Consider the following 17323-nt stretch of genomic DNA (forward strand, 5'->3'; position numbering starts at 1 on the left):
AAAAGAGTCACACTTAATTAGAGAATTATTATATTGAGTAAATTCAAGTTATCACTATGTTAGAGAAAAGTGTGTGTGTGTGTGTGTGTGTGTGTGTGTGTGTGTGTGTGTGTGTGTGTGTGTGTGTGTGAAAAATGACTTTCATAGTTCCATCCAAGTGGAAAGAATCCTTATTTCCCCACATGTTGTACAGTAAGATCAGTGATAACTTACACATAATGCACTTGTAATCTAAGAACAAGGCTGATGAGTGATTATCCTGAGCACTGTTATCATCAATGTTTGAGCTTCTTCATCTTTAGGCTACATTCAAGGTGATTACTGAATTGGATCTATCTGAATTCGAAATTTACAGACATGTTTCTGAATAATTTCATTTTGACAACTATATATGTTCATTCATTTTCTTGAAATATATTTGTGAATTTGGTACTAAAAATAGATAAATCTTACATGTTTTTAGTTCTTTGTGTGTGTGTGCTGGACCTGGGATTTGAACTCAGGACCTGGGAGCTGTCCCTGAGCTTTTGTGCTCAAGGCTAGAGCTCTAGTACATGACCACAGATCCACTTCTGACTTTTTCTGCTTGGACTGGGTTCAAACTGCAATCCTCAGATCTCAATATCCTGAGTAGCTAGGGTAATAGGTATGATCCACCCGCACTTGGCTATTTTTACTTCTTTTTAACAGATATATAAAACATAAATATGGTACATATTCAGGACACTTTTGATGTTTTGATTCATATATACTGCATAATGTTTAAATCAGATTAAACGTATCTCCCAAGATATTCATTATTTATTGATAACAAAATCCATTATACATACATGGCATTCATTTCTGGAAAATTTAGATTTTATAAATCCTGGATTGCTATTTCATGTATGAGAATGGTTGTTGGTGTGTATTCACATTTTTGTGGAGGATCAGGTGTATAGAATTTGCAGGTGATCCTTAGGTTAAAAATATATTTCAGACTATTTTACCAAGCCTTACTTTCATTCCTTACACCATGCACACAATTGATATAGGATCATAACTAACACAAGACCTGAAGAATATACAAATTAAAAATCAGATTCTCAAGTGTTGGTTCATTGTTACAAGCAACGAATCAATAATTCCTAGGTAATGTTTTTTGTGTGTATCTTTAGCTATTTTGCTTATGTCAATATTTAACATATAACACAGACTATATGAAAACATTTTAGACATGTTGAATTATCTAATCCTCTAAGCAAACGTAATCATATTAGCTCAAATTTGCAGATATGGAAATAGTGCCTTAGAAAAGATCCATGATTTTTCTCCTGGCCCAAGAACATCTCCAGGTCTTCTACTAATATCCTTCTGCTTCTCACATTTTCACAAGCTTTATAGCTCAGACTCTGACAATTTTTTACTTTTCATTACCTATGAGAAAATAGCTACAATCCTTTCCCACCAGAACATGAATCATCACAAGTATTACCTGCGGCTGTTTCATTTTAAAATGTTATGTGGTTGGCTTAGAAATCCTCAACAGTGCTACAAACAAAAACATAGCCATTTTTCAACAATACTGGGACTTTAGAATAGGCAAGGCATCAGTTTAGATGCCCACAAAGTGACTAAAATAAAACAAAGCAAATATGCCTTCCCCCAAGAGCCTCATTCCAACAGAATTGTCATGCTGTTAGGATTGTAAAGAGTGTCTGTCTTAGTGACCTCATTTTACAGATGATGGCCTTGAGCCTTTGGACCTTAAACAAATTGCCTGGCAGCTCCATCCTACCCGGCCCTATAGGACTAGCACATTGCCACATCATGCTGCTTCCTAATCCTTTTCATCCTAAAAATAGAATTTTGATCATTTAATTTGCAATATTATGAGAGACAATCAAGTACTAAAATATGTTTAGGCTACTCAGAAACATCCAGTTAAATGACACACAGCGCAAAGTTCCAGAAGAGCAAACCCATTGGTACAATTGCAAGGTGTGAGTTATTTAGACCTGCAGACTTGAAGTGAGGTCTAAATTTAAGAGCACACAAAACCTTCATAATAAAGCCATTTGCTATTTGCACAGGTAGAAGGCCACATGGAAAAAGAACAAGCTACAGACAGAGTTGAAATAAGGACACAGTAAGAAATTAGCCATCTGTCTACCAGCAATGATGCCCATACAGTAACCCAAGGGCATCACTGTCATCCAAATCTCAGATTCCTGAGATTAGTGCTTTTGTCTTAAAACATTCATAAAGTTGCCTGGGACACTTACCAAGTACGACCTTAGGAATGTGTTAAATAGCACAAGACTAAAAAGCCCAATATCTTATAGATGTATGTCTACAAATCATGGATGGGAAGGGGAAACAAAGGAGGAGGCTACAATGCTTGATAAGAAATATACTCATTGTCTTGCCTATGTAATTGTAATCTGTCTGTACAGTATTTTCACAATAAAAAAAAAAAGGAAGAAATCATGAAGGAAAATTTTTTAAAAATCCAACTGTTACTTTGAGAAAGTCAAAGAAGTTTTCATTAATTCTGGATGTACACTTATGTTTCCAAAGGTAATATTGACTTTTCCGAGGATGACTTGCTCTACTTCCTCAATTCTGAAATGATAATATAGAGTTTATATGATCAAAGGAGCCCCACCCCCTTTTTTGTCACTTGTGGGACTGAGTTCTTTTGCTCAAGACTCAATCAATTTGAACTACAGCTCCTTTTCCCAGCTCCATTTCCAGTTTTCTGGTGGTTAACTGGAGATAAGAGTCTCATGAGGCTTTTCTGCCTAGGCTGGCTTCCAACTGAGATCCTCTCCGGAGTAGCTAGGATTAGCAGCATGAGCTACCAATTCCTGGCTAAGAGGGCCTTTTCATATGTAAATTTTTTGGGGGGGGGTCTGGTTGTGGGCCTGAACTCTGGGCCTGGGCACTGTCCCTCAGCTCTTCAGCTCAAGGCTAGTGCTCTACCATTTGAGCCACAGTGCCACTTCCGGCCTTTTTTTTCTGTTTATGTGGTGCTGCGGAATCGAACCCAGGGCCTCATGCATGCAAGGCAAGCGCGCTACCACTGAGCCACCTTCCCAGCCCTCATACGTAAAAATTTTAACTTCAGTTCTCGCAAGCAGTTGCTCTCCTTGCATGCTTCTTAGGAGCTGCGGGTTTCTTATAGACACATTTCTCCTTCGCTTTCTCTCCTACACTCCATAAATACAAGGAAGTTGGATGGTGGACATTAAAATAGTGCTGCAACATGCTAGCAGTTCACTCAACTTTACCCAAAGAATGTGATACACTTTACTAACGTCAGCACATTAATCACACCCAGTTGTGACAGAGGAGGAACATATTTGCTCAAGTAGGACAAAGATCTTAGTCAGTGAAGTTGTACTGAGACTCTGAAACCCACATGTGATGCTGCAGAGCAAAAACAGAAATAAATGAGGAAGAAATCAAACATAGTCTAGCTACTGTATTTAGCAATGTCACGGTCAATTTGGGCTACTGTAACAAGAGACCATGGACAGGATGATGTATGCACGACTGAAATACCTTTCTCTTAGGAGGCTGCGAGTGTGCCAACATGGCCAGTCTCTAGTTTCTGCCCTCTCACAGATTGCAGGCTACCCATGTTCTGCATAATCACATTAAAGAAAGAGAAATATCTTTATCCTTGACACAAGTAGTCCACTTTCAGGACTTAGTTTGTTACCAAAGGCTACTCTTCCTAGTACAGTTACATTAGGATTAGAGATTCAACATACAAAAGTAGGGGGAAAAAACACATCTAGGACATAGGAAGCTCAAAAATCGGTATTACCAAAAGATTAAATCTAGTTATTTCATCTATTTTATAATGCCTGTTAATAATTTCTATAAATATCAAAGATTAGAACATGGTTTTATATTTGAAAAATTACAGAAATATTTAAATATCCAGCATTTATTAAGACTTTGATAATGTTGAATATCTGATTCATGATAAGAATTATGTAAAGATGGCTTCAAAATTAGATTTATTTAGCCAATAAAATGATATATCAATCACTATGCTAAGGATGAAGGTCCAAACTGCATATACCCAAGTGCACACATTTAGCAGTTCAATAAAGATAATTTCTTAAATGTTTGGTTTTTTGGGGGTCCGGTCGTAGTGTTTGAACTCTGGGCCTGGGCGCTGTCCCTCAGCTCTTCAGTTCAAGGCTAGCGCTCTACCACTTGAGCCATAGCACCACTTTCGGCTTCTTTTTCTGCTTATGTGGTGCTGAGGAATCGAACCCAGGGCCTCATACATGCAGTACATGCAAGGCAAGCGTTCTACCACTGAGCCACCATCCCAGCCCCTCTTAAATGTTTTTCTATTAGCATGTATTACTTTTAGAAAGAGTAGTATACATGTATATAATCTAATTGGATCAAATTTGTCTCCTCTTTCATCTTTTATCTACAAAGATGTATATTAAATATATTATATATAAAATATATATTCAATTGTATTAGAATTGACAGGAAGTGTAAGCTATAATTCTTATTTAAGAGGACAGAATTTCAAATGAATTGACAAAGAGAACAATCAGTCTTATCAAACACAGGTTAGTGAGATTTACCTCCATTTAAAATATTCATAGGCTTCAATCCAGTAGTTAAATTTCTACATGTATACAAGCATAAATGCCTATTTTGTTATAGTAAAAAAATGCTTGAATAATCCAAATCCTCACACTTTTTCCCAATATATTTGCTACCTAAGTAGAGGATCAATTTCTCCCCTTCACTTAGAGCTAGAGGTGATACCACCCCTGGCCCAGATATATGTGAATCACTGTCATACTGGCACCTTTGTGGCACATAACTGAAGAAAAACTGCCACATATTCCTTTTCTTCTTACTGTATATCAAAATATAGTAGAAAGAATCCCTCACATGTAGCTAAGGACAAATAAAAATCATGAGAGACCAATAAAATAAATAGAATCAGGGTCTCTAAAAACTACAGTGGAGACAGACATGTAACTCTCTGAGGACTTCTGTGTCAGGAAGAAATATTTTCCATGTGACTTAAGCTGTTATTGTTTAGTTCCTATAAAAGAGGTTGAAACAATACCCTACAAGGTGGTAGTAAATACACATGTCCTGAACTTGTAGCCCTGAAAGGTGAAAAAAATTACAGAAACACTTAATAGACTTCAAAAACAAGTTCATATTAGCAACAACAACAACAACAAATCATATTAACATCTCCAAAATTCTGAAAAAGACATACAACTCAAGGAAGTTAGATTTTTATCTCAGAAAAGTTAAGATTGCATTTTATATGTACCAACCTCCAAAATAAGAGCCGTCTGTCAGCTTCATTTCTTTACTGGATTTTGTAATGACACCAGCAACACCATGTTGAATGAAATACATTTTCTTCCCCACAGCTCCTTCTCGAATAATATAATCTCCAGGTTGAAATACCTCAAATCTCAACTTGCTCAGCATAGCAGTCACGAAATTAGGATCGGCATTTGCAAAAAGAGGCATCGTAGCCACCAGCTTTCGACAGTTGAAGTTGACAATCTCCTAAAGTTGGCAAGAGTTAACAAATATAAAGAGAGATATAAATCACATTTTAAAATTCTGTAGTACAAAACTGCAACTAATTTTAGAATAAAAATACATCAGTTCCCAAGTCTCCCTTATGTCAGAGATAATCAGAAGGAGTTCTGAAACAAATACCCACCTATGTCAATAAAGGCATTTTGATGCTGTTTCATTAATGTCATTCACCTCAGAGCAAGTAAAATGCAGTACAAAGAAAGATTATCAAAGGACACTAGCTAGGCATTGGTGGCTTATGCTGGTAGTCACTCAGGAAGCTGAGATTTGAGGATCATAGTTTGAAGCCAGCCCAGGCAATAAAATCTATGAGACTCTTATCTTCTATACAGTACTTAGAAAAAGCCAGAAGTGGCACTGTGGTTCAGGTGATAGAGTGCTAGCTTTGAGCACAAAGAAGGTCAGAGATAAAACTCAAACTCCAAGTTCAAGCCCCAGGACTGGCAAAAAAGAAAAAAAAAGAGAGAAAGAGACTTATCCTAATTAATTTTTTTTCAAAACCTATTTTGTCCAAACCTCCTTGATTTCCATAAGGAATCAACTGAGAATGGTTCCTTTTCATTGCCTGAATTGTTTGCTTGTTTGAATTCTAGGCTCAGGCCAATTCTAAATTAAAAAAACAAAAACTAAAACAACAAACAACAAACTAAACAACCCAAAACACAAAAGTGAACATTCTTGATTCTGGTGCAAATTAGATGTGTTGTTATCTCTCTGGAATGGAACAGGAATACTTCACTTGTTTATGGATAAAAAGATGCAATCCTTACCTTAATAATAAGGTGCTCTTGGTAACAAAAACAGTTATGGCAAATGTACCATACTAAGAGTACAGTGGGCATATGTTTCTATTTTTATATTTACAAGTATAAATAGCCATAAATGGTTCAAAGTTTGAAATATGTTTTACAGCATTAGAGTCACCAATAATGAGAAAGAAACAAAAACAAATGTCACAAATGTTCCCAAAGTAACATTTTCTTACAAAATTCACATAGTGTCAGTCTGAATTGTTTAATGTTCTCAAGTTGCCATCTAGCAAAATGATGAATTTCAGATAGCAAGGCTAAGACAATTTCACTTTCTTCTTACATTTGAAAATCAATTCATATTAGGGAGTTAATTTGAATGGGACTGATCATTTTTGTTAAACTTTTACTTTGTTAAAATGACAACAAATATTTGGTGTAAAGAAAGTATTCATGCCGGGCGCCAGTGGCTCACGCCTGTAATCCTAGCTACTCAGGAGGCTGAGATCTTAGGATCATGGTTCAAAGCCAGCCCGGGCAAGGAAAGTCCATGAGACTCTTATCTCCAATAAACCACTAGAAAACCAGAAGTGGCGCTGTGGCTCAAGCTGTAGAGCGCTCGCCTTGAGCTGAAGAGCTGAGGGACAGAGCCCAATGCCAGAGTTCAAGCCCCATGCCCGACAAAAAAAAAAAAGAGAGAGAGAAAGTATTCATATAGAAATCAGATACTGTAATTATACAATATTAAATTCTTGAAAATGGCCTCATTTCTTAAAGACTCATGATAATTATGCTGAGTGTCATGATCCATAAATTCTATTTTGCATATAAAAGCTACAATTCCATATATATGTTAATTAAATACATGGCAAGAATGTCTTTTTTGCAAGCCTTTTATATAAGGTGTCTCATAGTAAAATGAACAAGGCCTGATGATTCACTGATTTCTTTGAGAAACTGAGATCAGGCATTACACAGACAGAGTATCCTGTTGCCTTGGTGCCAGGAGGGTATTTTCTCCTGCTGTGTTTGCCAACTGTGTTCTCAAATTCCTAGCTGGAGATGAAACACTGGGAAGCCAAATAAATAAGCCTCAATGCTTTGAGAAATGATGCACATTATTCCCTCTAATATTTCACATTGGAAATGATATTTGTTATCCATTGTATCCAAGCTGTGAAGTATGTTTATTTGTTAAGAGGATGTATTTTAACTACTATATAAAATAGAAATTTAACCAGATTTTTCTGCTGCTGTTTGAACAAGCAATAGTTTCAAGATTTCTAAGACATTCACCCATGCACAAGCATGTAAAATTTTCTCTTTTCTTGTATGTCTTCAAGATGCTTTCAAATACTGGAGGGCAGTAGCCCTATTAACAAGTGTTTTATGACTTTACATCAACTTCTATCTATTCCAAAAATGGCATATGAAAACAAGCAAATTACAACCAATTACAACCAATAATTCATATTTACAACAAATGCTGACAAGAATGTGCGGTGACAATGGAACCTTCATATACTGTTGGTGGTATTGTAAATTACTGCACCCCATTTAGAAAGCTATCTGGAGATTTCACAAAAGATTAAAATCAGAGCTTCCTATGAGTGTTTCATACCGCTTCTCAGCATATATTTGAAGAAGTATAAATTAATATACCAGAAAGGTATCTGCTTATCTCTGTTCACAATATCCACCAGTTAAGATGCCCCATAGTAGGTGAATGGATAAAGATTACACAATGAAGAAAAGTGAGATCAAGATACTTCCAGAAAATGGTCAAAATAGAAGGACATCATATTGAGCAAGATGAGTGCAAAAAGCAAAGTATTCAATGCTTTCACTCATAATGTGGAAGCTAGAACTAAAAGACATGCATATTCATGTACATATTGATATATATGTATGTATAAATGTATATATAAATTTGTAGGCATAGGTGTATATAGGTATAGGTATATGTACATATGTACACCCATTAGATAGATAGATAGATAGATAGGTAGGTAGGTAGGTAGATAGATAGATAGATAGATAGATAGATAGATAGATAGATAGATAGATAGATAGACCACATGAATCTAGCTAAAAGGACTACTTACAGGCAAAGAGATGAAGGTAAAAAGAAAAGATAAAGAATTATGTGATACAGTAGAAGTAAATATGTATACAGCAAAGTATATAGCAAAACTCAGTGAAAGCTGTTGATCAATATGGTGATGGTAGAGAAAGGGAAGTAGAGGGATGATACATCATTAAATATAACCTTCACCATGTAAATTCCATTTTACAAAGCATTGAATTCTGCTCCATTCTAAAACATTATTACTAAACAGTTTAAACATGATAGCTCTAACTACAATTGCCATGATTACATAAATTAATCACAGAGTAAATCATAACAAAATGGACCTGTGGCGACATCACTCAGTTCCTGCATGCCAAAACACCCCATATTTTTAGTGTCTGCTGAGCAGTTAAGAGCATCCTTCTAAGAACTGAGATAGACAGTTGAAAGTCATCCAGAATCAGAGATTTCTAAATTGTTTTTAGAAACATTTTTTAGAAAACACTGAGTTCCTAAGTTCAAACAATATCAATAATACTTCATCATTTAGAAAATTCAAAGCCCCCTTTTCATTCCCATTTAGTAGCCTCAAAACAAAATTGAATGTTTGTGGGGGCTTCTTAAAAGGAGTAATTTTATTTCAAAAATAAAAGAGCCAACATTTATTGAATTCACAGAATTTAAGATGTTGCTTGTATTTTACAAGTGTTAACTTACTTTATTCTCACAACAATAGCCTGTCCTAGGTATAACTTCTTCTCGTTTTAAAGTTATTACATAATCTCCCCTGAGCACAGACAAGGCTAAGAATTCCAATTTATCAGGCGGCCTGGTTCCCTGGCTTGGGGTATTGATGGATTTTGACAAGCCACTGTGGAGTTAATATCTAGAATCATCATAAACCCTGAAGGCTTAGATTTTAACCATACATTGGTTCTTTTGAATTGTACATAAATTTTACAAGTCTGCCACAACTTTTTGATGATTGTGAGATGGCAAACTAATAGCTTTAAACTTGGCCCTTCCTATGTCTCACAAAGTGATGGTTTTTACAAATCTACGTGTAGGTGTCTTTATAAATGGTATGCATATTCCAGTTTGGCACAGTTTTGAAAACACCATCTGTGTTTAATACTTTGCTACTTCCTACAGTTAGGCTATTCTGACTGTCTGCTTGAGGCAAGAGCCTTCATGTCCTTTTGGTCTGCGCAGCAAGAAACTGCAAAAGAACAAAGTATATTCCGTAATCATTCATTGGGGGCAAGTAATGGACCATGGCAGTGTCAATACGCTACATCTTCCTCATGGCTTGTCAATATCTTCCTTTTATTTCAACCCTTGGAAGAAATGTTCTAGTTCACTGGTGTGTGTGTGTGTGTGTGTGTGTGTGTGTGTGTGTGTGTGTGTGTGTGTGTGTGTGTGTGTATGTGTGTGTGTGTGTGTGTGTGTGTGTGTGTGTGTGTGTGTGTGTGTGTGTGTGTGTGTCTTTTACTCTATAATGCCAAGGGAAATTGTCATTTGAGTATAAACTACAGATACAAAAGGAAAAGGGAAGGTAACAGGACTTACAAAGTCTACAGCTCTCTATAGCTAGTAGACCTTGCTGCATTCTAGGAGAAAATAATCTTGAATTCAGTTTTGCTTTTTCACGTATACAGAAGAAAGCAGGATTAGAGAGAGGAAATGCATGGCCTAGTCTGCAGAGATGATAATATCTAGAGCAATTAGCCATGCCCATTCAACCATACCATGGGACCTTGCTATCGTCTGGGCCAAAGACATAAAAGCTTGGCACCTTATATTAATCCACATTTTTTAAATTTTGCAATTGTATTTGCTTAAAAAAGAAATACTTTAAGTATATCATAGGCTCTTTAATCTAAAAGTTCATTCATCTTAGCATAGCTACTACTTTTATACCCAAATGTATTTCTTATTAATATTTTAACAAATTTGATATCTCCATTGCATGAACTCTATAATTTTTCTGCTGTATCATTTAATGGTGACATATAGTTGTTACTGTGGAATTTAATACATAGTTCTATTTAATAAAATATACAGAGATACTTATGTATCCTTCTTAGATAATTACAAATTTATGATCAGCATGTAAGTTCATTGTTTCCTTTTCTCTACGTTTATAGTATGAACTATTTCTCATGTTGTGAGGTGGTTCTCACTGACATTTCATCTCATCTTTGTAACATCTAGACAATATTCCATCATAGCATACTATAAAAAAATCCTAAAAAAAATCCAGTCAGTATAAAGAAAAGTATATCACAATGGGCTTCTATACAATAATGGGTGGTAGTGTTTTTCATTATTACTTGTTGTGAAACCAGCAACATTATTAATTACTTGGATAATAATCATCAATTTACAAATCTAAGCTAATTAGTCTACAAGCTTCTGCATGTGCAAATGGGAAATTATGATTGAGTAGCATGAATTAAATATAATTGTTTGTAAATGATAGATCAGAACAAGCTATATTTAATGTTTCTGTAGGTATAGTTTTCATATTCATCTAATTTGTTTTTTAGCATTTTTAGCAATTATATTTAAATTTACACTATGAATGAACATGAATTTTTAAATTAGTTTAGTCAGCATAGTCCCACTGCTTTGCTTCTTAGAATATAAAAACATTTTGTTTTGAAAAAGACCAAGTAGGGTGAAAGCAGATGAAACATATGTAATTTTCATAGCATTCAGTTAAATTTGATTATAAAGTAAAAGGATAAAGGTAAAAACAAACACTCAAAAAATGCAATTTAGCCAATGAAACATCAAGAAGTTGTTTCTTTATTTGGGGTTTATTAGTCTGTTTCTCAGCTTCACTGTGAGATATCAGTTGATGGTGTTATAATTTGATCTCTGTAAGTTCCAAATGCAATTTAGTTCCAGCTGACTCTGATAAGGCATAAGAAAGACTTGCAAAATGGCTGTTAAATCTATTGCATAGAAAAACAGATTAAGTTGAACTGTCAAAGAGATCTTACTAAAAATATATTCCCCAAATTGGAGTGGACCACTTGACAGGAGAGTGACTTAAGTAAGAAAGAAAGTTATTACAGAAATTGCTAAAATTTTCCATTTAAATTTTATACTCCACAAAATGCATGTTCATCATCAACAAATAAGAACTAGAAACAAAAATCTATGCACAAAAATTATTATATGAGGATGAGGTAAGAGTTAAGCTTTATTGGAGAGGTTAATGGAAAGGTGGAGTAAGTGAGGTAAGGAGAAAGAAATACTGTTAGTAGCGTTTAGTTAGGGTATGGTGGAGGTGAAAATAGGAGAAATGAGTAGGTTTGGGCACACACAAGTAAGTATGAAGCAGGCAGCACTGGGTATCAAGGAGGAGGAATGAGAAATGGAAAACAAGAGAAAGAAAAGATAAATGATAAACTGCAAGTAGTAAGAAGCAAAGCAGAAAGCAAAAGAAAGAAAAACAAAATGAAGAACAAATATTCCATTCTGTCAGTGAGGTTTCCAGGTAACATTTATGTTCTTAATAAGATTAAATGGTGAGAGAAAGTGACAGAAGAGACCATGAGTAAGAGAAGAGTTTCTGTCAGCTGAGCATATGTCAAGAGAGTATAAATGGGGTGGGACTACAGAAAAGAGATGACATTGATTTAAAGGAGAAGGCTAACAGATAATGTGGCTCAGATAGGATGATTTCCATTAAAAAGGAAGAAGAGAAGCAAACAACAATTAAATGGGAATGGGTACTGGGACTATGCTACAATAACAGAACTGAAAGGTAAATGCCATTTTTCTGATTTATAGAAAGAGAAATCATAGAGTTAAACAAATACAACATTCAGTACAGTTGAACCAATTTATTTTAACAAAGGCAAACAGACATATACTGTACAACAATTATGAATATTAGGTTGATCTTATTTGTACACACACATACACACACACACACACACACACACGTACTGTTAAGTGCAACAGTTTTGTTTCTTCATGTAGAGCATCAGAGTTAGGCTATTGTTTGGCAAGGAGTTCCAAAGGGGCTAACCTGTCCGTATAGCATAGCTCTCTCTATAGACTTTTTTGAGCTACCATAGTTTGGCAGTCCAAACTGGCTTTGAGCTGTGACACTCTGGATTTCTGCTCAAATCTCTAGAATTACAGACATGTGCCATAGGCATTTGGTTTTACTCAATTTCTATAGATTTTCCTGCTTATGTTCTTTGGAGGCCTTTAATAATATGAGGTAAAGTCCTCATATTAGTAGCTCAAAACATTTCAATAAACTACAATTAGTATAAACAGTTCCTAGCCCAGTAATCATAAAATAATATTGAGCAGTTCTTTTCTCACTAAGGTCTTTGCTTAGTGTTGGATTTCCTAAGCATGACACCTAAACAGAGAGAGAGAGAGAGAGAGAGAGAGAGAGAGAGAGAGAGAGAGAGAGAGAGAGAGAGAGAGAGAGAGAGAGAGAGAGAGAGAGAGAGAGAGAGAGAGAGAGAACTTGCTAGAGAGCAGAAATAGGCAGGTCTCTTCTCTATAATTAAATTTACTTTTACTACACATAAAGTACATTGTTTTCACTAAACACAGGTATATAAATAGGAAGAGAGTAACAATGTTGGACAAGAAACGTACTCATTAACTTACTTGTCTAACTGTAACCCCTCTGACATCACCCTTACAATACAATAAAATAAAATTTAGCTGGGTGCTGGTGGCTCAAGCCTGTAATCCTAGCTGCTCAGGAGGCTGAGATCTGAGGATTGTGGTTCAAAGCAAGCCTGAGCAGGAAAGACCGTGAGACTCCTATCCCCAATAAACCACTAGAAAACCAGTAGTGGTGCTGTAGCTCAAGCACTCGCCTTGAGCTGAAGAGCTGAGAGACAGCACCCAGGCCCAGAATTCAAGCCCCATGACAAAAATAAAATAAAATAAAATAAAATAAATTAAATTAAAAAGGAAAACAGAAGTCTGATGATTTCAGAGGCAAAATATAATATTCTTTCAGGATATATTAATATTAGACTTCCAAATGATTAACATGTATATTTTAAATCACAATTCAACTGGATCTAATCCAAATGTTCAGATCTTCATAAAATTACAAGTTTTGAGCTAGTTTTAAATTCCCAGAATATATTGTTTCTATGCTTATTTTATTATCCCTTAGTGGAAGTGATTTATCTCAGAGCTGAGATGCTAAAAACTAAACTAAAGTACCCAACAGTGACATGCGGTTTCACTTAATGTAGCTGTTTACAAAAAAGTATCCGTCATTTCTTCCTCCTCCTCCTCATTTTATATGATGATATAATCACTATTTACATAATGTAATAGTATGAATCTCTAGTCACATGAGTCTATTTGAGGGACATTTTAAACAATAAGGGGTTGGTTTGTATCAGCTATAAAAATGCATTTTAGATATTCTCCATTGAGGGTACAAATTTAAAATTATGGAAATCAGTATTTTCTGTTTATGCTTTAGCTCAGTGATAAAAAATACATGTCTCAAAGCCCACATGTCCTTTTAATCTTAATATTTCAAGTTTTAGATGTAATTTTAATATGTAACACTAAAGGCATTGACTTTTTCCTGATAATCCAGGTTGCTTTTCAGTTTGATTTTCAATTCTAAACTTATTTGAGTTCTATGATTTGATTCTCTACCTCAAGACTGTTTAAATAATCTTCACTACTACAATAACATGAAGAAAAAAACTGCTTGTGTCCTTTCTTAAAATAATTAATTACAATGATGAAAAACAGCTTATTTGATTTGTAGTCACATACACTTTATACTTCTGTGATTTCATTGGGAAAATTTTCTCTTCTTGGGACCAAAGAAAAGGTAAAACAGCAACTGGATTTGGGTGTTAAAGCATCTCTTTTATTAATCCAGTGTTCTCTACCTACAGCCTCATCTTGTATCCTCTTAGACTATATGAGTTCCCCATGTACATCCATTCAAATCTTCCCCTTTGAAAGCTTTCAACTCTACTCCAAATCATGCAATTTTTCCCTTCTGACAACTTTTTCTTTTGTACGCATAGGCTGTTTTAAAAATATAAATGATTTCCTACATTTCTTCTATTTTTAGTAATCTGCTTTACTTTCTCTTCATAGTGTTTTAACCCCTATTTATTTACGTATGCTCTCCAAGCATACAATAATTACTTCCTTCAATGCTGAAAACTACATCTTATAATTTGTTTCTCCTATCACATGCACTAACAAATCATTAACTGCTTTTGTCTAGTTCTTGTCTACAGGCTGAGGAAAAATAGAAAAAAGAAAATTTAAAAAACACTTGAGGCCAAAAGAGAAAAGACTTACATGTTACATGAATGTATAAAAACTTCTAAGATCTCAGTATAGCCTTAAGATGTTATGATTCTAGGCCATTTTACTTAACTTTAACTGAAGTACATTTTTAGAAGGTATTTAAAAATCAATGAATATGCACTTTAAAAGTGATGCAGAATATAGTATATAAATACACATGCAACTCATACTTCCTGTGTTACAATCTATTTGACAAACTAAAGGTCAGAAGGACAGGATGACACTCTCAGTCCAATTCATGTTCTGTGAAAATGAAATATACTGACATTCTTTATTCCACTGGGACACGTGATTTGTACCTATTTTCAGCCCATGGCTCTTCACACTCCATTGTTTAAAAATAGATCAGTTCTGAACTTTGAAGACAGGCTCAGAAGGGCATTAACCTCCTTCTTGAGTGTTAAGTTTGCCATTTTGCTCTAATCAAATCAGTTTAAGTCTGATCATGTTAAAAATAGAGATAACTTTGTACACATTCTAACTAACCCTTATATGTAGGGGGTAGCATAGAATCGAATTTTTATAATTAGTTCTTATTTTTTAATATGCTGCCAGCCTCTGCAAAAGCATACATCAGTCTTATGATCCTAATATTTCAATGTCAAGTTTTGATGCTAAGACATTGCCTCCAGAAAGCTGGCTGCTAAAATGAAGGAAGAGTTATTAGCAGATTGAATTTGTTCCAAAAGAAATAGGACATAGGATAAGGCAGGGCTTTGTGTCTCTCTGGTCTAATAACTTTGAATCACCCTCTCAGCAATCATAGAGGTAATAAAGATAAAAAAATATTTTTGCATATCCTTTGATGTGACTGAGTTATAATGATGGGACAGAACATTTATATAGCTTTTATAATAGTCTTCTACTGGAATCCTTTGCCCCATCCCACTGATTAATGCATAAGCACAGAGAAAGTTAGGAAAGAACGTAAAACATCTACATGAAAAAAATAGAACTCTGGCTGGGTTTGGCGATGCATGTCAAGTAATCCCAAGTAATCCCATCTATATGAAAGGCAGAGATAAAGGATCATGGTTTGGTTTGAAGTCAGGCTTAGACAAAATAGTTAAGAAGAGTATCTCTAAGGAAAAGTCACATGTGATGGCAGATCAGTCAGGATCAGAGTTAGAAGCCAGTCTCATGAAGAAACCCTACCTAAAAAATAATGTAAAAGAAGTTGGGGACATGGCCTAACTGGTAGAGTGGTTACTTAGCAAATATGAATCCCTGAGCCCAGTCCCAGTACTACCAATCTTTTGATTCCCATTGGATAGAGTAGAGCTTTCAAGCTCTAAGCCATAATATGTGCACTCACCTCAAACACAATGGGTGAGGGATCTAAAAATGCCTTTTGTATCACAATAGAAAAAATGCTGAGTACAGTGAAATATACAGTTATAGTAAACTTGAGCACAGCTACTCAGCATGGTGAATACTGTTTTCATTAGCCATACAAATAGCTTTGTTTATTTACAAAATACTTCCTATGCCCCTCCCCCCAACCATCACTGATTCTTTGCGATAGTTTGCTGAGTATGTGATCCCTATTTAAGTTGAATGTGTTTGTTTATCATTACTAAGTATATATTACCGGTGGTCTGGAATTAGGGTAGACATTAAGAAAGAAGTCTTTCCTTGCTGAATTATGAGTTCACATGGCAGAGAAGATAACAAAATTATAAATATTGAGGTTTGAAAGCAAGGTTGGAGAGTAATGTGCAACTCAGAGAGATGCTGACATGAGGAAGACTTGACTACAAAGGATCTAGCTGGATGAGTTTCTCAGGAGAGGCCTCTTCAGGGAGGTAACGTTTATAGAGACTGAACTATAAGTTTTTCTCTTTAATGTGTTACAGCAATTTGCCCCTAGTATATGACAAAGATAAATCACCTAATTTTTGCCATAAATGGAAACAGAATTATATCAACAAAGCAGTATTTTTGAAATATCAAAAACAATTATGAGAGTTGTTTGCAAAAGTCATCTAAATGAATTTATTCCTACTATTTTAGATCTTAGGCATATCTTAAAAATATTCAAACACATTTAAAACAAAGGTTTGATTACAATGAACTAAAATCATACAAACTAAATTTAATATGAATATACAATAATTTTTACTTTCCTTACATTTTTGTTTTTCCTCTTTTTATTTTTAAGTTATAAGCTATTTATGTATTTTTAAGAGTCCTCAGCTATAATGTATCCTTCATTTTATAAAACCCCTAGTCCCTAAACTTCTATTAGGGAAGATCATTACTGTTAACTATTTGTTAGCACCTTAAATATGCAAAATATTTATATAAAATGAGATTCCTGACAATCAAATATTTTAAATTAGAAGTCTTAGTATAAGATTTCATGATTGACTCATAGTGAACAATTTTATATTGTATATGTGCATATATGTACAATTAATGTCTTATGTTTTTGCCTCTTTACTATAAAATAAATATCACATACTCAGATTTCCCTTATGAGGGCCCTGGTTCACGCACTGGATATACATCGTACCTTTGTTCAATGTCTTACATGTAATCAAACACCTTCTTGGTACTAATT

The 17323-nt window shown here is 34.8% G+C and overlaps 1 protein-coding gene across 1 annotated transcript in view; it reads right to left on the bottom strand.

The window, feature by feature from the left end:
• Positions 1 to 17323, bottom strand: part of Hcn1 (hyperpolarization activated cyclic nucleotide gated potassium channel 1) — a 286942-nt gene that overhangs the window by 26250 nt on the left and 243369 nt on the right. The window contains exon 6 of the mRNA XM_070041145.1: positions 5319 to 5559. Coding sequence (XP_069897246.1) covers positions 5319 to 5559 — 241 coding nt within the window. The remainder of the gene's footprint in view (positions 1 to 5318; positions 5560 to 17323) is intronic.

This window comes from Dipodomys merriami, unplaced genomic scaffold, assembly GCF_024711535.1.
Source record: "Dipodomys merriami isolate MVZ:Mamm:240054 unplaced genomic scaffold, mDipMer1.0.p SCAF_30, whole genome shotgun sequence".
Lineage (NCBI taxonomy): Eukaryota > Metazoa > Chordata > Mammalia > Rodentia > Heteromyidae > Dipodomys > Dipodomys merriami.